Here is a 22166-nt window from a genome sequence, read left to right on the forward strand (position 1 = left end):
GCCTCCACCTCCCTTGTCTATCAGGAAAAACATCTGGGTTATAATGCTTGAGGATGGGATATCAAGGGGAAGTGGTGGAAGTTCGGTTCTTCAAGAAACTTTGAGCAAGACTGCATGAGACCCTGCTAGGGGCCCCTCCCATTCCCTGAGTCACGCCTCAAAGAAGTTTCTGCACTTCTATCCTGGAGGCTCCCCTTGTATGACCTTTAGGGAAATCTATTTGCCTAAGATGTTGGATGTAAGGAGAGAGCCGAGACTTCAAAATGTGTGAACAGACACCCCAAGGAGCTGCCTAAAGTAACAAAGCCTTTCCTTCACATGACTACTTCTCCCTGTTCTAACAGGGATTCTCAGCCACATAAGCGAGTGCCTAAAGCAAAGCAAGAGGAACAGGCAGGACCACAAGAAGAAAAAGCAAGGGGAAGTCATCTTTAAAGGCCAAAAGGTCACATAAAACATAATAAAATACAACTGTTTCCTTTAAAAATTTTAATGGACAGGAAATGGTATAGAATAACTGCCAAGTCACATAAATTAACTTTTTTGTTAATGTTTGTGATCCCGGAAAGAACACACTATCAGTTGATGCAAATTGCATGGGCGTTTTCATCAGTCGGTGTCTGGGCACATGACCGAATGTGGGCCACAGACCCATCTTTACTTGGTCCAGAAAAAAAAGTGGCTGCCATGTATGGCAGGCTTCAGATCTCCCTTGATCTCAGGGCTGGGCTCCGGTCTTGGTCTTGAGTGATAGGGATTCTCCGGTAAAGGTCGATCTGTTTTCACTTTGGTGACCTGGGAAGGGTGAAGAGGGCAAAAGCAAAGTTGAAAGCTAGGGTGGAGAAATCTGTAACCATCAACGTACCTCCTGGTGTCTCCCCAATGCTCTGGCTGCCACAACTGCTCCCCGACTTAAATCCCCAGCAAATCACATTCAGACTTATTTAATCCTTGAACAAACACTCAGGAAAGCCTACTTTATGTCATTCCATGTGGTAGAAACTAGGGATACAGAAGGGAACAAGGTACTGTCCTCAAGGGGATCACAGTCTAGTGAGGGAGAAAGCCAGGAATAACAACTAAGATTTCCAAATTACCCCAATGACTAATGGCAATGATGGAGACAGGAACTGCCTGCTATAGGAGTAAGGACTGTGTACATCTAACCCATCCTGAAGGCTGGAGGTTTGGACTATTTTTGAAGAGGTAAGACTTAGCTTAAAGTCTGAGCAGGAGCCAGTCAGAAAGACAAGGGAGGAAAAGACATTCCAAGTAAAGAGTACATATGAAGATAGACAGGCATGTCTTCAGAATGGCTGAAGCAAAGTCTGCATGAAGAATGGAGGGAGATGAAGCATCTCACCAACCACTTATTGCTAGAAATGATGCTGGCACATGATTCCATTCCATTTTCACTCTTATGAGGTCATTCTGCAGGGGCTCACTGAGGCCACCTAGCTAATAGCGGAAGAAATAGTACACAAAGTCAGATATGCCTACTCCAAAGCTTGTGCTTCTTAATACCACACTACAGTGGTGGACAGGCCAGATGATAAAGGGTATTAAATGATACGCAAAGGTGTTTGCGTTTTAACCTGATGGTTAACAGGTGCCACTGAAGCAGGGCAGTAACTAAATCCCATCTCTGTAGGCTGGAAAGTGTGAAAGCTAGACTGGAGAGAGTCAAGACCCAAATCGGGGAGCTGAGCCAATAAGCCAGGAGAGTGGTGAAGTACTAAACTGCAACAGGGAGAGAGATACTTTACACTCACAGTATCCTTTGATGGTCACAAAAATCTCAACTGGAAAGCCAGCAGAAACTGCTGTCATTTTAAAGATAAATAGGCCCAGAGAAGTAAGAAGACATAAGGCCACAGCTGTCAATAGTCTTCTGATTATTCCCCTACTGGTCTGAACTCTTAAGTCACCTCATATAAGATGACCAGATTAATCTTCCTAGATGTATAAATTCAGAAACCTTTTATTGGGAACAGTTTTTGGGTATACAATCACACAATTATTATAACCACTTTATGAGGCATTATTATCTCTAGTTCACAGATGAAGACCAGGGAGGTTGGCATGCCTAAGATAAGATACACAGTAATGTCAGAGCTAAGGTTGGAACCTAAGTCTTCAATTCTACTAGTTTTGTTTGTTTGCTTTTGAAAGTTTTCCCAACGTCCTGCCATAAGCAGAGATGGTTCCTACTGATCCACTAAAGGTTTCTTGGTATTTGCAGCTCCTTTAAGGAATTAAAGACATTTATGAAATTGGCTGGGCACGGTGGCTTATGCCTGTAATCCCAGCACTCTGGGAGGCTGAGGCAGGCGGATCACTTGACGTCAGAGTTCAAGACCAGACCAGGCAACATAGTGAAACCCCATCTCTGCTAAAAATACAAAAATTAGCTGAGCGTGGTGGCAGGCACCGGTAATCTCAGCTACTCAAGAGGCTGAGGTAGAATTGCTTGAACCTGGGAGGCAGAGGTTGCAGGGAGCAGAGACTGTGGCACTGTACTCCAGCCTGGGTGACAGCGTGAGACTCCACTTCAAAAACAAAAACAAAAACAAAAATGTTGCCCAGGCTAGTCTTGAACTCGTGAGCTCAAGCAATCCTCCTGCCTCAGCCTCCCAAAGTGCTAGAATTGCAGGTGTGAGCCATGGCACCTGGTCGAGAAATACACTTTTGAAAAGAGTAAAGATAATTTTTTTTTTATCTTACAGAGTTTAAAAAAGTGTTAATACAAAGATTCAAGAATCAATATGCTTTCTTACTAGCATGACTTGTTATTTCTTCTTTCGTAAGTGTCGGAAATGAGAAAAGGTAGTTTTATTTGTTACATGTGTAAGTTCTACCACTTTCCAACCTAGAATTATCAACTATTTAAAACAATATGTTCAGTAAATCAAAAAGTATCTGAAAATAATCATGCCAGATACAAAAGGCAAAAAGTTTGCTAAGTTATTATTTATGACACCAAGCTTATATTCACAGATGCTATACACAAAGAGATGGGAACTAGACCGGGGGCTAAGGTGGCAGGATCGCTTGAGCCCAGGATCTCAAGACCAGATTGGGTAACACAGCAAAATCCTGTCTCTACTAAAATACAAAAATTAGCTGGGCATGGTGGCCTGCGCCTGTAGTCCCAGCTACTCGGGAGGCTGAGGTGGGAGAATCACCCGAACCCAGGAAGTCAAGGCTGCAGTGAGCTGTGATCGCACCACTGTATTCCAGCCTAGGAGACAGAGTGAGACCTGAGATTTTTCCTCCATGCCTTGCTACCTGTGCTGCCCCAGAGGGAATGGATGGAGCTGAGGCTGAAGAAGCAGGGATGGGTCAGATCATAAAGGGCCTGCATGCCATGTTATAGAGAAGATGCTTTATCTCACCAGCAATGGAGAGTCCCATCCAGTTTTTAAAAACACAGTGACATAGATTTATTTTCCACACAGATCGCTCTTCTTGTGGAGGTGTAATTTTATTCTCAATTCTTCATCTAAAGCCCACATTGATCCACCCTTCTCTCCCAGAAATTCATGTACCCCAGGTTAAGAACTCCTGTCCAAGAATAAGATAACAGCAGCAGGAACAATGAGGGATTTAAAAAAAAATTCCAGGAGATGCTAATCTATAGGAAGAGATGACTGCATGGAATCAGAACAGTAGGGAATGAAGAATTCAGGTTTCTAGCTCTCATGTTTCAACAGATGGTGGTGTCACAACTAAGATAGGAAATACAGGAGAAAGACAAACACTTTTAAAACTACAATTATGTAGTTTTAAAAAAAAATCTTAGATATGTTCCTGAAAAATGTGGCATAAGCCTGATCCTATTTCCCCAGTGAATTCCACAATAACCTCCATAATGTTTTCAACTAACAGTGTTTCACTAATACTTTAGCTTCCTCTACTCCCTTCTGTTCTTTAATTAGCTAATTAACTAAAAATAAATCTGCACATCTAGAAGGTCTAAAGAAATATTTCTATTTTTTTCTGTTTTTTTTTTTTTTAAGACAGAGTCTCCCTCTGTTGCCTAGGTTGGAGTGCAGTGGCGCAATCTCGGCTCACTGCAAGCTCCGCCTCCTGGGTTCACGCCATTCTCCTGCCTCAGCCTCCCAAGTACCTGGGACTACAGGCGCTTGCCACCACGCCCGGCTAATTTTTTGTATTTTTAGTAGAAACAGGGTTTCACCATGTTAGCCAGGATGGTCTCGATCTCCTGACCTTGTGACCCACCCACCTTGGCCTCCCAAAGTGCTGGGATTACAGGTGTGAGCCACTGCGCCCAGCCAGAAATACTTTTATTTTTAAAAATTCCTTTCTGGACTATGTATAATCACTGCCTAATTAATATGTTTGGTAAATCTGGCAAGTTCTTACATCATATCTGTATTCACAGAGACCCTTTGCTGACCACCTCTTGCCTTTATCCCACCCCTGAGTGAGAAAGTGAGGCCTCCAGGAGAAGCCTTTTTACCTTTGACAGTTCTCCCAGGTCAGGCCGCACCCAGCCCAGTTTGTCCAGCACACACTCGTCAAACTTTGCCTGCTCTTTGCGACAGTGACGAAATAACTGCTGGCCAGTATAATCAATGCAAGTCCAATATTCTGTAAAAGGCTCTGCGCAGTGACGTTTTATCTGCCTGGAAAAGAAGGCTGGGTTAAACAATGAAAAACAGAAAAATGGTAAAACAATGAAAAACAGAAAAGTGAGAAGAAAATAGGTACAGATCTCAAATACATAGCCTTGCTTTTTGAAAGGTATATGAGTAAATATTCTTACCTCACTTACAAGACAACTTCAGGATCCTCCAGTTGAGAACAAGTTAGTAAACAAAAAAGATTTCTGAGGTAGAAAACCTAATTTCTTTATGTAGTAAGAAGAAAAGAGTGTAGCCTAATGCATGCATATTTTACTCAGAGAGGAACTCCTTACTTGGGGCCTATTTATTCTTTTCTTTAGATCCAATTCCTCAAAGGGTATCAGCTTAGCAAATTTAGAAGAGAAGGAGGCATAATTAGATAATGGACATGCTGACAGAAGTCAGAGGTGACAGACAATGGCAAAGGAAGAGACAAAATTATACAAAGCAAATACACAAACTAACAAGCAGAAGATCCTGGGATCATTCAGTATAAAGACAAACTGCACTCCACTCCTCAAAAGCTCAAGGTCCTCATTCTATTTACACATTGAATAAAAATAGATATTAATCCTTGCTATCAAGAACAAAGTTATATTATATTTGGTATTCTCTGTTAAGAAGCAGGGTAGCATATAATTCATTCTGTGGCTATCAAAAATGGCTAGAGAAAATTTAACTTCTGTGTATAAAAAGAATAAGCTTCAGTTTTTTGCAAAATCCCCCTTATCATTCAACCCTGCTAGTATGCATGTTCAAGCAAGAATAAAATACCATCATTTTATGTAAAAGCCATACTTGAGGCAGTGAAATTCAGAACACCTCTTTCTCCCAATGAAATAATAATTTTATTATTTAAGTGCTTACCTGTCATACTCCAGAAATCTAGCTACACTCTCACATGAATCATGTTTAACATGGATCAGGAAGGAAGGATTTCAGAGATGGCCTACAGAAGTACACAGTGACAAATCTGCTTTCCACTCCTGCCCAATAAGCCACTCAGCTGCCCTCCTGGAGGTCCACCAACGTCACTGGTTTCTTAGGTTTCCCTTCCAGGTATTCTAAGCACAACCTGCACCCACATAACTTCTACACAAGAATCACTTTGGTAGAAAGCAACCATTTCCAATGGGAGTTTTATATTCCTCCAAAACGCTGCAGCAGCAGACGGGCTGCAAACCGCTACTCTAGTAGCACGGATCCCTGTTCTGGACCCCGTTCCCCATACCTAACAATTATCTATTAATGCCTACAACCAGTAACTTCAGCAGTGAGAAATTCCTCTATGGAGGCAGTTAGGCACCTTGGGAATTTGTGAAATCCAAACATTCCCCACTTAAAACGTACTACCACTGGGCCATGGAAAAAAAGCTTTGCAAAAGTTCTCTTAGAAAATAAAAATTGTTTAGGCTGGATGTGGTGGCTCACGCATGTAATCCCAGCACCTTGGGAAGCCAAGGTAGGCGGATCACTTGAGGCCAGGAGTTCAAGACCAGCCTGGACAACATGGCGAAACCCCATCTCTACTAAAAATACAAAAATTAGCCAGGCGTGGTGGCACACACCTGTAATCCCAGCTACTCGGGTGGCTGAGGCACAAGAATCACTTGAACCCAGGACACAGAGGTTGCAGCAAACCAAGATCATGCCACAGCACTACAGTCTGGGTGACAGAGTGAGACTCTGTCTCAAAAAAAAGAGAAAAATTGTTTAAATAAACACACACACACACATACACACACACACTCAACCTCGCTGGCAATCAAATCAATGCAAATTGAAACATCCAAAAATATTTGCACCCCCCAAATATTTAAATATTATGCATACCAGAAGCCAGCGCTGAGGACAGCATAAACTGATCCAACATTTAAAAACTAAATGCAATTGCCGGGCACGGTGGCTCACGCCTGTAATCCCAGCACTTTAGGAGGCCAAGGCAGGCGGATCATGAGGTCAGGAGATCGAGACCACGGTGAAACCCCGTCTCTACTAAAAATACAAAAAATTAGCCGGGCGTGCTGGTAGGCGCCTGTAGTCCCAGCTACTAAGGAGGCTGAGGCAGGAGAATGGTGTGAACCCGGGAGGCGGAGCTTGCAGTGAGCCGAGACCGCGCCACTGCACTCCAGCCTGGGCAACAGAGCGACATTCTGTCTCAAAAAAAAAAACAAACAAAAAAAAACAGCAATAAAGTTCAAGAGCCATAATAATGTTCAAAGCCTTTTATAGAATAACCTCACTGTTAGGAAATTTATGCCGATGAATTATTGACTAATGAAAACGATCTACACGCAAAGGTAATCACTGCAGATTTATCCAAAATAATCAAAAATTGAAATCAACAATGATGTTCAATAACAGGAATTGGTCAGGTATGTTATGGTTGGTTTATCCACTGATGGAATAATATATAACCATTAAAAATGATGATCATGGCCAGGTGCGGTGGCTCACACCTGTAATCCCAGAACTCTGGGAGGCCAAGGAGAGCGGATCACTTGAGGTCAGGAGTTCGAGACCAGCCTGGCCAACATGGTGAAACCCCATCTCTACCAAAAATACAAAAAAATTAGCCAGGCTTAGTGGTGCGGGCCTGTAGACATGTGAATCGCTTGAAGCCAGGAGGCAGAGGTTGCAGTGAGCCAAGATCACACCATTGCACTCCAGCCTGGGCAACACAATGAGACTCCGTCTCAAAAAAAAAAGATCATGAAGACTATACAGCAACTTCAAGAATGTTTCCAATAATGTCAAGTGAAAAATAAAAATGAATTTTTCAATGTATACATACTATGATTATAACCATAAAAATATCTTTGCATAGGGACAAAGACAGCAGAAGCAAGAAAGAAGGAAAGCAGCTACTGTGCTAAGGTATCTATTTTTCTTTTCTCTAATGTCACTGTTGTGGACATTGGTGGTTTTTGCCTAGTCAGCAGTCATTCCCCCATTCTTCTGTAACATCCTTCTAATTTTCCTTTGGAAACAACCCCTCCCTGTCTCTTAGCAATGTGGTTTGGATGAAGCTAAGTCCACTCCCCATCTCAGGCCTAACCAATCAGAGCCTTTTATCTCCTGAAGCACAAGTGATGCAATGATATGTATATGAAGTCAGCCAGCCAGGACAATTAGACTCAGTCCAGGAGCTTCTGCTCACTTCTGGATAAAGGGCACACTTTGTCTAGGTTTGCTAAGCAAGTATCAACAGAATAGCAACTTGAGTGGCTGGTGGCCATTTGTGGTACAGCAAGGTGACAGCCTTTCTGAAATGAGGTAAACAGAGAAAACCAGAACTAAAAGACTGTGAAAACAGGAGAGGCAAAAAGACATCAAGTAATTGTGAAATTATTTAAGCCCTTGAATCTAGTCCTGCCTGATGCCAGGCCTATTTCTGGACTTCAGAGTTACAAGAGCCAATTTCCTTTGAGTTGACTTTCTCTCCTTTTAAATAGAGTGCTAATATGCTTGTTAAAACATCTTCCTACAATTACACAGTTTAGGTTTTTTTAACTTAAGTATCAAGCACAGTGACCTACCTAAAACCTAACTCTGAATACAATTTTCTTTCCATCATACCTGTGTTCTGTAGTAATGACAACAACCTAGTGAATGCCTGCCTAAAAAGGACTGTGCTAAGTTGTTTTACATGCCTTTTCAAATTTTTCACAGCAAAAAGACTTTCCCCTTGCTGTAGCAAAAATGGTCACCAGTCACTTGCTTAGCAAACGTAGATAGGTATTATTTTACAATTTGGAAACTGAGATTCATGGAAATTAAAGAACTTGCCAGATAATAAAAACAAAACTAAAAATAATTATCATCCTTTGAATGTTTTACCTTGGTCTGATTTCAAAGCCTATGTACTTCCTACTAAAATCCACATTATTAGCTGGCTGTTCACTTACTAATTTAAACCTTTATGTTTCAACCAAGTAGGCACTGATACCAGAAGATTTTTACCTAAAGAAGTCCAAAGCACACTTGTTGACCAGCTTGCCTTCCTCCAAACACCGCCTCGGATCTTTCTCTTCCCAGCGGCAGAGCATAAACTCCTTGTTGGGCTTATCACACTGAGCTCCATAGTGATGGGCCGCAGCTTTAAGCACAGCAGAACTAACTTTCACCTAGGAAAGGAAAGATGGGAAAAAGACCACAGACTGTGAACCAGAATACCACTTTCTCAAGTTAACCTCATGCGGGTCAGAATAGAGAACACAAAAGTAGCACTGTTCTGACTTTACCAAGAGTAGCACTGTTCTGACTTTACCAAGTGCTACCAAAAGTAGCACTGTTCTGACTTTGTCATTTTTTTTTTTTTGGTCACTCCCATCACCCAGGCTGGAATGTAGTGGCGCGATGTCGGCTCACTGCAACTTCGGCCTCCCAGGCTCAAGTGATTCTGCTGCCTCAGCCTCCCAAGTAGCTGGGATTACAGGCATGAGCCATCTCACCCGGCGATTCTTTATAATCTGTGGTGATTTAGAGAACACGAAGCTCTTTCACATATATTATTTTCTTCACTTTTACAATAATCTCATGAAAAGGTTACTATTCCCATTACTATCCCCATTTTAGAGTGGAAGAAATGGCACCCCTAATAGAATCTTTAGATATGTATGGTAGACAGAAAGGGGGTGTGGAGAAGGATGGAGGCTTCTGGGATGTAGGGAGAGGAACCAACTCTGGAGAGCTTCACTGAGTTTCTGCTGCTGGAATAAAATTAATAGATATATAAGGCTGGGCACAGTGGCTCATACAGGTAATCCCAGCACTTTGGGAGGCCAAAGCAGGCAGATCACTTGAGGTCAGGAGCTCAAGACCAGCCTGGCCAACACGGTGAAAGCTCATCGCTAGTGAAGATACTAGAGATGTATCTGGGCATGGTGGTATACACCTATAATCCCAGCTACTAGGGAGGTTGAGGCATGAGAATTGCTTGAACCCAGGAGGCAGAGGTTGCAGTGAGCCAAGATCATGCCACCACACTCCAGCCTGGGTGACACAGTAAGACTCTGTCTCAAAAAGGCGAGCCAGCAGTGGCTCAAGCCTGTAATCCCAGCACTTTGGAGGCGAGACCCGGGTGGACCAGTCAGGAGATCGAGAGACCATCCTGTAGCTAGCTCTGGTGAAACTATCTCTACTAAAAAATACAAAAACTAGACGGGCAGGGTGGCCGGCGCCCTGTAGTCAGCACTTGGGAGGCTGAGGGAGCAGGAGGGAGAATGGCCTAAACCCGGGAGGCGGAGCTTGCAGTGAGCTGAGATCCGGCCACTGCACCCCAGCCTGGGTGACAGAGCAAGACTCTGTCTCAAAAAAAAAACAAAACAAAAAAAACAAAACAAAAAAAAGAATTAAATTAAATCAAATTAATGGATAAATAAAACTCCCAGAGGACTACAGAGTCACAGAAGACGAGGCTGGAAGGGATCACAAACAGCATCTAGTCCATCTAGTAATAGTCCATCTAGTCCATCTAGTAGTAACTAATAATAAAGTACTAAAATCTGCAAATTTTTTAAAAATCAGAGCATATCCAAGGTTGCTATCCCTTTAACTATGCACACCAGTTTCCCTCAATAGCATTTTAGTGATATTTTCTTGAGAAGATACACAGTGTAGATACAGCCAGCACAGAAAGAACTGTAAACTGCCCAGGGCCTACTAACAACTGCTTAAGCAAGAGACCTGCTGGTCCCTTTTCTGTACTACCTTTTCTTATACCAATACCACAATGTTTTAATTACTGTCACTGAAGAGAACATTTTGTTATCTGGGAGAACCATCCTCTTCATTCTTCCTTTTCAAAACTTTTCTGGCTATTCTTTCAGAAGAACACCTTCCCCCAATAATTTGCATTCAAACTGTATTAAATTTAGTTATATATTAAATTAGGGAACAATGGGCACTTTTATAAAACTGGGTACCTGCTCAAACTTCACATCCTCAGAGAGTCTCTCTCTAATCATCTTATATAAGCTAGCATCAGTGGTCACTCATGTGGTCTGGTCTTAGCACTCATGATCAATTCTAGATATACTTGTTCTTTCCTCTCTGTAAGCACAATCTCTGTGTAAGCACCAATCACGCTGGGGTCATCAACATCTTTCTCAATAATTTTAAGAGCCACTGAGTGGTCTGTGTGTGACTAGAATATAAGCTCCAAAAGGGAAGGGATTTTGTTATCAACAGAGATTCACTACTGTAAAGATATCAATTCTCCCTAAATTAATATATGGTAATTAAATATAATGTTCACTACGGTACACACCAAGCACCCAAAATAGTGTCTAGCATAAGTAGTTGTTGAGCACCCACTCTTTGCTAGAAAATGGGGATACAATAATTAGAAAACAGATAGGAATACATGAATTACACCTTCTCATCCACAACACGGTACTTCTCTCCATTTATTCATATTCAGGTCATTCTTGTCCTTTGGTTAAAATTACAGTTTCCTTCATTATAGGGACCTTGAAGATTTCTTGTTTATTCCTCAGTATTTTAGCACTTTTGATACTATCTAAATAGGATAGTTTTTCTATTAGATTTTCAAACTGCTTGCTTTTGAAAATCTGCTTGTTTACTGCTTGCTTGTACACTGTATTTTCTCTCCAGCCATCTTACTGAACTCTTGTTAGTTCTGACACAAAACTCAAGAAGATTAACAGAAAAACTGCCATTTACAAATAAAAACTGTCTCTTTCCCTTCTCATACTTTATTTTTTCTTCTTATTCTCATTTCCTATTTTATTGCTTTGACCAACCCCTTCAGGCCAATACAGATGAAGAGCAATGACAGCAGACAACCTTCCCTTTTTCTAAAATTAAAAGCAGGTTTGGTATAATATTTGCTGTTGGTATCTGGAATATAGTTGTTTGGATATTCCTTGTTAAGAAAACTTCTTTCTAATTCTAATTAGTTTTGCTTTACCCATGTTTTCTATACCAGAAAAGACTAAAATTTTTAGGCTTCGTTTTCATTAATTTATAAATGTAACATAGAGCATTAACAGATTTTGTAAAACGGATCCAATGTATTTCTAGAATAAAATCTAGTCTGTCACAGTGTATTATGCTTTAATACACTACTGAATTTGATTTGTAAAATTAAAATTTTTTGTGTGAGAACAGTCTGTAATTTTATTTTATTTTATTATTATTATTTTTTTTGAGACCGAGTTTTGGTCTTGTCCAGGCTGGAGGGCAGTGGCGCAATCTCGGCTCACCGCAACCTCCGCCTCCCGGGTTCAAGTGATTCTCCTGCCTCAGCCTTCCTGAGTAGCTGGGATTACAGGCATGCACCACCAAACCCAGCTAATTCTGTATTTTTGGTAGAGACAGCGTTCCTCCATGTTGGTTAGGCTGGTCTCAAACTCCCAACCTCAGTGATCCTCCCACCTCAGCCTCCCAAAGTGCTGGGATTATAGGCATGGGCCACCGCGCCCAGCTGTAATTTTATTTTTTATGCACTTTACGCAGCTAGGTTATTAATAAAAGGCAAGGAAAGATGACAAGGGTAATAATCTATACACTATAGAAAGGAGAATAAAGTTATGACTATGTCTATTAATAGTGCAACTGTTACAATTATCAAAAATAAAGTTATGACATAAGTGAAATCTGCCATGATGACTCTAATAAATTTATGTTTAAAATCTGTAAAGTTTTCGTATTAAAGGTTTTGAAAATAATTTATTTAGGAAAACTGGCACACATTTGCTTGTTTTATTACCTATAAACAACTAGGAGAATAAAAACTAACACTCAAACTTTTTTAAAAGCTTAATATATTTTAATAATTAAGTTAGTTATATTTACTTGTCATATGCCTTAAAAGAGCTTTAACTGGCTGATTCATCTATTCAAAGGCCCAAAACTATAAGGCCTGCCTGCATTATTTATTTCCCTACAAATGTGGAAATCTTATCAAAACGAAGGTATACTCATGTTGTTGAGCATATAAAACACCATCCCTGTCCCAGGAAAATAAAGGAAGACATTGAGTCTGTTTTGTAATTAATGAAAAAGAGGGATGTGCTAGAGACAACACAGTGAGTCAGTGGCAACCCCGGTGGCAACCCCAAAACTGGAACACTGAGATTGTGACCTCCAATGAGGCTTCTTCCCATGATATCACCATCACTGAGGTGGATGAGCCTGAGATGTCACCATATCCCCTCACCTGCTTCTTCACTAAGACTGATGAATTCCAACAGAAACAACATCCTTTCACAGCTGTTTACTGTGAATACCCTCTCAAATTCATTCAGCTCTCTTTGTCTCAAAGAACACAGAATTTCAACATCCTTCCTCATTTATTCTCACAACAGCCTCACTGCGCAGCAGGGTTACACAGTCTGCAGGTGTGGAAACTGAGACAAAGTCACCATCTAGAGCCAATCAAACTTCTAGTCCTGTCCTTGCCTCCTTAAACTATGTCTGTACCTCTTTTTATAGTACTTTATTTATACCATACCTTGAGTTTTCCTAAATTTATGTAAAACAGAGAATAGTACTTATTTAATAAAACTGTTACGAAGATTCAATTAGCTAATACATATAAAAATAAGAACAGTGCCTATCACATTGAAAGTACACCATAAATATTAGCTATTTTTATTTTCACTCAAAATTGTCAATATGTCCAAGGACTTTCCAGTCCAAAGCTTCTGACTGCTTTTTTCAATGGAGATGTGTCATAACTCCTAAGCCAATGAGGTCCAAAAGGTATTTAACTCGCTCTCCAAACCTGCTCCTCCTTCTGGCTTCACCAGAAATATTGCCATGTTGCAAATCTGACTTTGATTCTTCAACTTTCCCTGCCTCCAATATCAAATCCATTGCTAAGTCTGATCAATTCTAGATATACTTGTTCTTTCCTCTCTGAAAGTACAGTCTCTGTAAACACCAATTACACTGGGATCATTAACATCTTTCTCAATAATTTTAAGAACCACTGAGACCAGTCTCCCTGCTTTTCTTTTTGTTTCTTCAATCCACTCTTCACACAGCTGCTAGAGTGATCTCCCTAAACGACAATTCTTATTTTACTCTGCTATTAAATTAGCAACCAAACTCTCATTCAGCCTTAATAGCAGAATAAAGCCTAAACTTCTTAACGGGTATGGAAAGGCTTCTGGACCCAAACTATCTTCCCATCCTTCTCACCCACAACATTTCAAAAAGGGACTACTTACTGTTCTCTCAGAACACTGAACTCCTGTTTGGCTCCCTATATTTTCCCATCTCCTTACTTTTGCTCAGACCCTACCCTCACTCAGAGGGATCTTCTCTCCATCTCTGCCTATAAGTGCCATTCTTCAAATGCCATTTAGCCACATCTTACATTATGCCCAAAAAGTGCTTTCTCTATTCCCTTTATAGCTTCAGAGAATTTTATAGCTGGGATCACCTCATCTTACAAATAACCATGTCTGCAAATGCTAAAATCAAGTAATCAGGGTGACCGGCAGGTAGGCCTAAAATTTAGATCCAACTTCAAATCTTTTCCTAAACCATATCTGCCCCCTTTCATAGTATTTAATCACACTTTGTCTTGTATTTTAGTTATTTAAGTAATTATCTGTATGTTCATTCAATTGTGTGAAGCCTAAAGGCAAATGTATTTCAGATATACCAGTTCTATGAAATAGAATCTCAGACGTTTGTTGAACCTAATAAAAACTGCAACAAGAAATTCAGCAACTCAAGATTAACCCAGCTACATGGGGGGTGGGGGGGAACAAAAGACTGGTGGCCACAGGGCAGCTCCCCTCTGCCACCTCAGAGTAAATGTCACTTTAATATAAGTCCCTGAACATAGCTAATAATTTCTTCCTCTGAGGAAAATAACAGTTGCCACTCTCACAGGCATCTAAGTTTAAATGAAGCATTGCAGGTAAAACACTTAACATATGGCCAGGCGCGGTGGCTCATGCCTGTAATCCCAGCACTTTGGGAGGCCAAGGCGGGTAGATCACTAAGTCAGAAGATTGAAACTATCCTGGCTAAAACGGTGAAACCCCGTCTCTACTGAAAATACAAAAAATTAGCCGGGTGTGGTGGCGGGCGCCTGTAATCGCAGCTACTCGGGAGGCTGAGCGCAGAAGCGCTTGAACCCGGGAGGCAGAGGTTGCAATGAGCCAAGATCGCGCCACTGCACTCCAGCCTGGGCGACAGAGCGAGACTCTGTCTCGAAAACAACAACAACAAACAAAGAAAACACTTAACATAGTATATTAGTGCTGGCACATCATTTCTAGTCTTGGTCTTCCTCTCCTTTAATATAGCCTGTTCTACTACTCAGCCCTGCCATGGCACTCCTGTGCTTTAAAACCTTTCACCTCTTCCCACCATCTCCCTTACGGGATCAAGTCCAAACTGTTTGGTCTGGCCTTGTGGAAGCTGCTTCCAAGTCCTATCTCAGCCCAAGTTGCCTCTCCAGGCTCAGCACCTGCTGCTTCCCACCACCACCACTAGGGTCACATCAAACAGTACTTGGCTTCCTAAACACACAGATTCTGCTAGGCCTTCTCATTCTTTTGAGTTTTCACCCATAATACAGTGGAAAAGCATTGGTTTTAAAATCAGACCTGGGGTCACTTCCAGCTCTATTACTTACAAGCTCCATGACCTTAGGCAAATCATTTCTACTCTCGGGGCCTAGTTCCTTATTTATAACATGTTACGACCCATTGTGTATATATATATATCCTACCTTACAGTGTTGCTGGGAAGATTCAATGAATTAATGCACGGAAAGTAATTAGCATCCTGCTTGGCATCTAGAAAAGACTTGATCATGTTAGCTATAATTAGTAGGGTATGTTTCTATTTCACTTCTCACAGCACTAACTACATTGTACTGTGATGGCCTCTTTATGTGTCTGTCTCCCTACTGGATTGAAAGTCCATGAAAGCAGGAAGTATACCTCTTCCAGCATTGTGTGTACATGTTAATTACTCAAATGATATCTCCTGAATAAACGAATGCTTTAAGTGAGTCCTGTTACCAAACACCTTCCCATGGCTGCGAGTAGATGCACGCTCCAATATCGTCTCGTTTTCCCGCGGCCTCCTCGCCCCACTCTATGCACTCTGCACCGGTGATACCACTTTAAGGTAGTGACTGTCTCCCTCGACTGTGAGCCCCTAGGGTTCACATTGAGCCCCTATACTCACTTCGCATGCAAGTTTGAGGATTAAGCGACATAAGCTAAGTAAAATGACTGGTTGGTGCTTAATAAAATGTATCACTATTATTCACGGAAGGAGAAGCAGGTTGCCATGGAAGGCGAAAGGGGGAGGATTCTAGAGTCATTGCGGGATGCAACAGGGTGGGGTAGAGAGGGGAGGCGACTCCCGAAGCTGCGGAGGGGACCTCCGCGGGTCGACCTGTATAGGTGTTGGAGGACTGGGGAGGGGGGCCCGGGGCCCAGGATCCGCAGAGCCTAAGCGGGGCTGGGCCCAGGCCCGAGAAGCCGCAGCCCCATGTCTCCCTTGCCTGTCCTCCGGACAGCCTCACCTCGTCTACTTTCAGCTCTTCTAGAGTGGGCAGCTCCACTATCCCCGGCATGACGGCTGCAGCCCCGACCCCGACGAGGAGCCCTCAACCGCGTCTCCCCCGTCTCCTTGAACTCCCCTTTCGACCGCTGAGCGCCACACGGCGCCTGCGCATGCGCATCCGGTAACACGCAGGCGCACTGCTCTGCCCACCCGCGAGCGAGGGAGCGTGCGCAATACCAAGAAGCTGGCCGCCTCCAGGGGGCGGGGCTTCGATTCGGCTCCGCCCACCCCTCCAGGTTGTCATAGTGATGCCGTCTCCACTGAGACTCCGGATCCTAACAGCTGGAAGCTAAAAACAGGCTCCATGGAGTACACAGGGAGCAAATATATCGGGGAATATGTAGATGGGAGGTAAGGGGCTCATTTGATTCACTTACTATACCTTGAATAGCTGTGACTGGAAAAAGACAGCTGTCTTTTTGCTTCTGCGAAACACCTTGTGCCAGGCACTTTCACAAACTTGCCAGAGTAATTTTCTCAAGGACCATATCTAATAAGCAGCAAAGCTGAGATGCATTCATTCCATATATACTTATATGTGTGTGTGCATTCACTGTGTGTGCGTGTGTGCTATCTGCCAGTTTTAGACATAGGAATAAGAATATTTAAAATGTCAAGATCCTTGCTCTTATGGAGTTTATAATCCAGTTGGAGATGTATTGCCAATAAACAAATAAGTGATAAAATAATTACAGATAGTGGTAAATGCTATGAAAGCAAACACGAAGATTGGGGAAGAGAGACTGTGGCTAATCTGAATCGAGACGGTCGCTTCCCTCCAGGAGTTCACAATCTAGAGATTATTATAGAGGATTATATACACAAATCACTGTAGTGGACTAGTAGTAAAAAACAATTCAACAGTTTTTTTTTCCTTCCTTCCTTCCCTTCCTTCCTTCCTTCCTTCCTTCCTTCCCTCCCTCCCTCCTTCCCTCCCTCCCTCCTTCCTTTCTCCATTCCCTCCCTCCCTCCCTCCTTCCTTTCTCTCTCTCTCTCTCTCCCCCCCTCTCTCGTTTTTGTGGGGTTTTTTTGTTTGTTTGTTTGTTTGTTTTCAGACAAGATCTCACTCTGTTGCCCTGGCTGGAGTGCAGTGGCCTGTTCACTGCTTACTGCAGCCTCGACCCCCTAGACTCAAACAATCTTCCCGCCTCAGCCTCCCAAGTAGCTGGGACTGTGGGTGTGCACCACTACCCCAGCTAATTTTTCAATGCCTTTTGTAGAGATGGCGTCTTGCTATGTTGTCCAAGCTGGTCTCGTACTCCTGGGCTCAAGTAATCCTCTTGCATGAGCCACTGTGCCCAGCAATTTAACAATGTTGAGTGGCTACCAAGTACCAGGCCCTGGAATTGACTCTGGGCACAATCCCTGTCCTCAGAAAGTTCATTCAAACATGATGGGACAAGTAGACATAACTGATAACTGTGATTCAGTGTGGTAAGAGCTGTGGTAAAGAGAAGCAGAGGAAACACAGAGGTGGCCACTCTTTCTTGCCAGCCACCCTGGATGAAGAAAGTGGAATCTCTGTTTTTATAGCTGAGGAAACCAAGGCTGGACGATATGAAGTGGTTTGCCAAACCAGTGCTAGTTGTGGGGACTGTGAAACACTCCCACCTTGGGGCCCTGTATTCACAAGTTGGTGGAATTCCAGGCCATTTTGGATTAATAAGAAAGAGGGATCTGTGGTCTGGGCAGGGATAGGAGGTAGATTCCTAGAGAAGGTGGTAGGAATGCTATGGGATACTATCTCTAATCCTTACATCAGTCTTTCAAGGAAGATGTTATTATCTTTCCAGGTAAGAAAGGTGACCTTTACAGGGCTTGAGACACTTATCCTACTCAGCAGGTAAGTGGCAGAGATGCCTTGGTGTGTACCCTCTCTCACTACTCAGTGAGATAGTTCAGGCTGACCTTGCAAATAAAGGAACAGAAGTTAAGAGAAGCAAAATGACTTGCCCACCATTATGGATACACAGCTAGGAAGTAATGGAGTCAGGATTTGAACCCAATCCTCTGTACAAACCACATTCTTACTTTTCACAAGGCCTTGTTACAGTGAAGGTGGTAGAATTTTGGCAGATAGAGATGCGGTATTGGGCATTTTAGGTACAACAAGTTGAGAAACTCCATTAATTTTCAATGGGCTGTGTATGTGCGAGAGAGAAACACACAGACAAGGCAAAAGAAGGAAGGCTTTCAACCATTTGCCTTTGGCCTTCTGTGCATTTTCATTGGGTATGTCGAGTCAGCCATTTCCATGCTTTTGTCCCTAGGAATTTGGGTTTTGCTTGAGGTTGTTTGGTACCTCTGTAACCACGAAAAGGATTTCCAGACCTGAACAGGGCTTCCCAACTTCCCATAACTAGCAAGAAGTCAGCAGTTTTTCGCTTGTTATACTTCTTTTCATAAGTGGAACATGTGTTGTTCTGTATTGATTTTGTATTTTTAACAACAGTTAACTAGAGTTCTATTTGGGGCGTCTCAAATTTCAGCATGTAACGAGAGAGACAACATAGTAGAGGTAAAAAGGTTTCAGCATCAGACAGGTCTGGGCTCAAGTCTGCCACTTGCTTGTTGTACACTTAATTAACCATCCATACGTCAGTTTCCTCATCTGTAAAATGGGAAAGCAATGCACATTCAGCAGTAGTATTCCAAAGAATAAGTAATGATCGGGCCGGGCGCGGTGGCTCACGCCTGTAATCCCAGCACTTTGGGAGGCCGAGGCGGGCGGATCACAAGGTCAGGAGATCGAGACCACAGTGAAACCCCGTCTCTACTAAAAATACAAAAAATTAGCCGGGCGCGGTGGTGGGCGCCTGTAGTCCCAGCTACTCAGGAGGCTGAGGCAGGAGAATGGCGTGAACCCGGGAGGCGGAGCTTGCAGTGAGCCGAGATCGCGCCACTGCACTCCAGCCTGGGCGACAGCGCGAGACTCCGTCTCAAAAAAAAAAAAAAAGTAATGATCATATATGGATGTTATTTACATACGGTAGGTACTCAATAGCTTTTTTTTAAATTTAGGGAGGGGATATTTTCCTCTTGGCGTTTAAATGAATATAGTAACTTCTCTATATAGTAGGAAGTTGATATTTAACGTTTGGTTTAAAAAGTTTATGTAGACTCTCCACGGCTGATAGGAACATCAAATGGTACGACTGCTTTGGAAAAGTTTGGCAGTTTCTTAAAAAGTTAAACAGCCATTCCACTCATAAGTATTTACCCCAGAAATGAAAGTGTATATCTATACAAAGACATGTATACAAGTACTCATAGCAGCCTTATTTATAACAACCAAAACTAGAAACAAACCCAAATGTCATCAACAGAGGAATGAAGAAACTAACTGTGATATATCCATTCATTGGAATACTACTCAGCAATAAAAAAGAGTGAACTACTGGTACACAGAACAACAAGAATGAATCTCAAAAAATTACATTAAGTGAAACAAGCCAGACAGAAAAAGAGTAGATACTGTATGATTCCATTTATGTAAAATTCTAGAAAATGCAAATCTATGGTGATAGAAGGTAGATCAGTAGTCACCTAGAGATGAGGATTGTGGGCAGGGGCAAAGAGGAAGTGTTATGGAAAGAAACTTTTGTGGGGAATAGATATGTTGTCTTGATTGTGATGATGGTTTCCCAGGTGATGTCAAAACATATCAAATTGTACACTTTAAATATGTGGCTTATTGTATGTCAATTACACTTTAATAAATCTACTTTTAAAAAATCTTAAAAGAGACATGATTTCCCTGTACCACGTGTGAATATTTAAAAAATAAAAAGTTAATGTAGGATCTGTCTGACTTCAATATTATGGTTTCTTTGGAGTAGTTGCACAATTGAGTTCTAGATAACTCCACTCCAAAGCACCACAAGGTAAGTGCCAGAAGACACCTACAGACACGGGGGAGGAAGGGATGCCCATAGCATTTATGTAGCAACTACTGTGCTCTGGGTGGCTTTGCCTGCATTTTCTCTTCACAGGGACTCTTTGAGATAGATATCATTATCCTGTTTTACAGATGGGAAAAGTAAGGCTGGGAGTAATTACATAACTTGCCCAAAGTCACCCAGTTAGCACTTGGCAAAGCAGGTATTTTTTTTTTTTTTTTTGAGACGGAGTCTCGCTCTGTCGCCCAGGCTGGAGTGCAGTGGCCGGATCTCAGCTCATTGCAAGCTCCGCCTCCCGGGTTCCGCCATTCTCCTGCCTCAGCCTCCCGAGTAGCTGGGACCACAGGCGCCCGCCACCTAAAAGCCCGGCTAGTTTTTGTATTTTTTTTTTTAGTAGAGGCGGGGTTTCCACCGTGTTAGCCAGGATGGTCTCGATATCCTGACCTAGTGATCCGCCCGGTCTCAGCTCCCAGTGCTGGGATTACAGGCTTGAGCCACCGCGCCCGGCCAAAGCAGGTATTAAAACCCAGGTCTATCAGACTCTAAAGCCCATGTGCCTTCTTTTTTTTTTTTTTTTTTTTGGAGACAGAGTCTCGCACTGTTGCCCAGGCTGGACTGCAGTGGCTGGATCTCAGCTCGCTGCAAGCTCGGCCTCCTGGGTTTACACCATTCTCCTGCCTCAGCCTCCCGAGTAGCTGGGACTACAGGTGCCCGCCACCTCGCCCGGCTAGTTTTTTGTATTTTTTAGTAGAGACGGGGTTTCACCGTGTTAGCCAGGATGGTCTCGATCTCCTGACCTCGTGATCCGCCTGTCTCGGCCTCCCAAAGTGCTGGGATTACAGACTTGAGCCACCGCGCCCGGCCTGCCCATGTGCTTTCTACAATAGAGCTCTGCTGCTGGGGCCCTTCAGAGGACACATACAGTTGGAGCCATCCTTAAAGGCTTCATGGAAGAGATGATATTTGAAATGGGCCTTGAAGTTTGGGTAGGATTTAGGTGGTTGGGGATGCAAGGTGAAGAATGTTTCTAGGCAGAGGGAACAGCATGAGCAATAGCCAGAGGGCACGTATGGAGTAGAGCTGGCAGTTCAGTTTGGCAGGAGAATGGGTTGTGCTCAGAGGAGTTATGCGAGGGGAAGCTGGACAGGAGGTCTGTGCTCTGGCAAAGAAATTTCAATACTGTGCACAATTCTGGTGGCGGAGGAACCACTGATAGATCCTGGTAGGGCCAAGCATCAGGAAATAAAACTTATTTCATCTCTGTATCTCTCCTCATAATGCATATGTGTGGTAGGGACTCAGTAAATGTTGGCAGAATGAATGAAGGAGATGATAGCTTTTGGGTTTTTTTTTTTTTTTGAGACAGGGTCTCACTCTGGAGTGCTCTGGCTGGAGTGCAGTGGTGCAGTCTTGGCTCACTGCAACGTCCACCCCACCGGACTCAAGCAGTCCTCCCACCTCAGCCTCCCCAGTAGCTGGGACCACAGATATGCGCCACCATGCCCAAGCTAATTGATAGGTATTTGAGATCTGGTAATCATATCCTTATTATGATTTGAAATCTTCACTATAAAGTGGTTTTTTTTTCTTCTTTTTAACTTACTTTGAATTTAGAAGTCAGGCTTTTCACCTTGAATGAATTTTTTTAAATGGAAGAGAAGGAGGGAGAAAGGAAGGGAAAGAGAGAGAGAGGGAAGGAGAAAAAGAAGGAGGAGGAGAAGGAGAGAGAGGGAGAGGGAGGAGGGAAGCAGGAAAAGCAAAGATGGGGAGATCAGCTCAGAGCTCACTGCAGTTGTCCCAGTAAGAGGCGGCAGAGCCCTGGGCCAAGGCAGAAGCAGTGAAGCTGCAGGAAAGAGATAAATGTAGGAGAGGTTTGGGGATTTTACTGCCAGGAGTTGGCAGCTGATTGGCTCCAGTCCTGTCCAGAGATGGCTTACAGCCCCAGCCCAGGGCCCAGCTCCTGGCCTTGAACCAGAAGATTCTGATACCATTCATGGAAACGGAGAACTCTAAGAAGGTGCTGCTTAGGGGAGGAGGAGATGCGTTCTGT

The 22166-nt window shown here is 42.9% G+C and overlaps 2 protein-coding genes across 5 annotated transcripts in view; one reads left to right on the forward strand and one right to left on the reverse strand.

Annotated features, from left to right (window-relative positions):
• Positions 1 to 474: 474 nt before the first annotated feature.
• NDUFA8 (NADH:ubiquinone oxidoreductase subunit A8) lies at positions 475 to 16364 on the reverse strand. The gene is made up of 4 exons (XM_003911283.3): positions 16177 to 16364; positions 8613 to 8776; positions 4484 to 4649; positions 475 to 795 (listed from the first exon to the last, which is right to left on the reverse strand). The coding sequence occupies exons 1-4, from the start codon at positions 16225 to 16227 to the stop codon at positions 658 to 660; spliced, it is 519 nt and encodes a 172-aa protein (XP_003911332.1). The 5' UTR covers positions 16228 to 16364; the 3' UTR covers positions 475 to 657.
• An 82-nt stretch (positions 16365 to 16446) lies between these two features.
• Positions 16447 to 22166, forward strand: part of MORN5 (MORN repeat containing 5) — a 40804-nt gene continuing 35084 nt past the window's right edge. Inside the window, exons 1-2 of one of the 4 annotated variants that reach the window (XM_031654478.1) lie at positions 16485 to 16568; positions 18011 to 18060. Coding sequence is in view for 3 of the 4 variants with exons in the window: in XM_031654479.1 (XP_031510339.1) it covers positions 16522 to 16568 (47 nt within the window). In the remaining variant the exon portion in view is untranslated. Of the gene's footprint in view, positions 16569 to 18010; positions 18061 to 22166 lie in introns of all 4 variants that reach the window. The other 3 variants (XM_031654479.1, XM_021927188.2, XM_017949588.2) reach the window with 3 other exon arrangements.

The sequence above is a fragment of the Papio anubis genome, chromosome 13 (genome assembly GCF_008728515.1).
Source record: "Papio anubis isolate 15944 chromosome 13, Panubis1.0, whole genome shotgun sequence".
Taxonomy (NCBI): domain Eukaryota; kingdom Metazoa; phylum Chordata; class Mammalia; order Primates; family Cercopithecidae; genus Papio; species Papio anubis.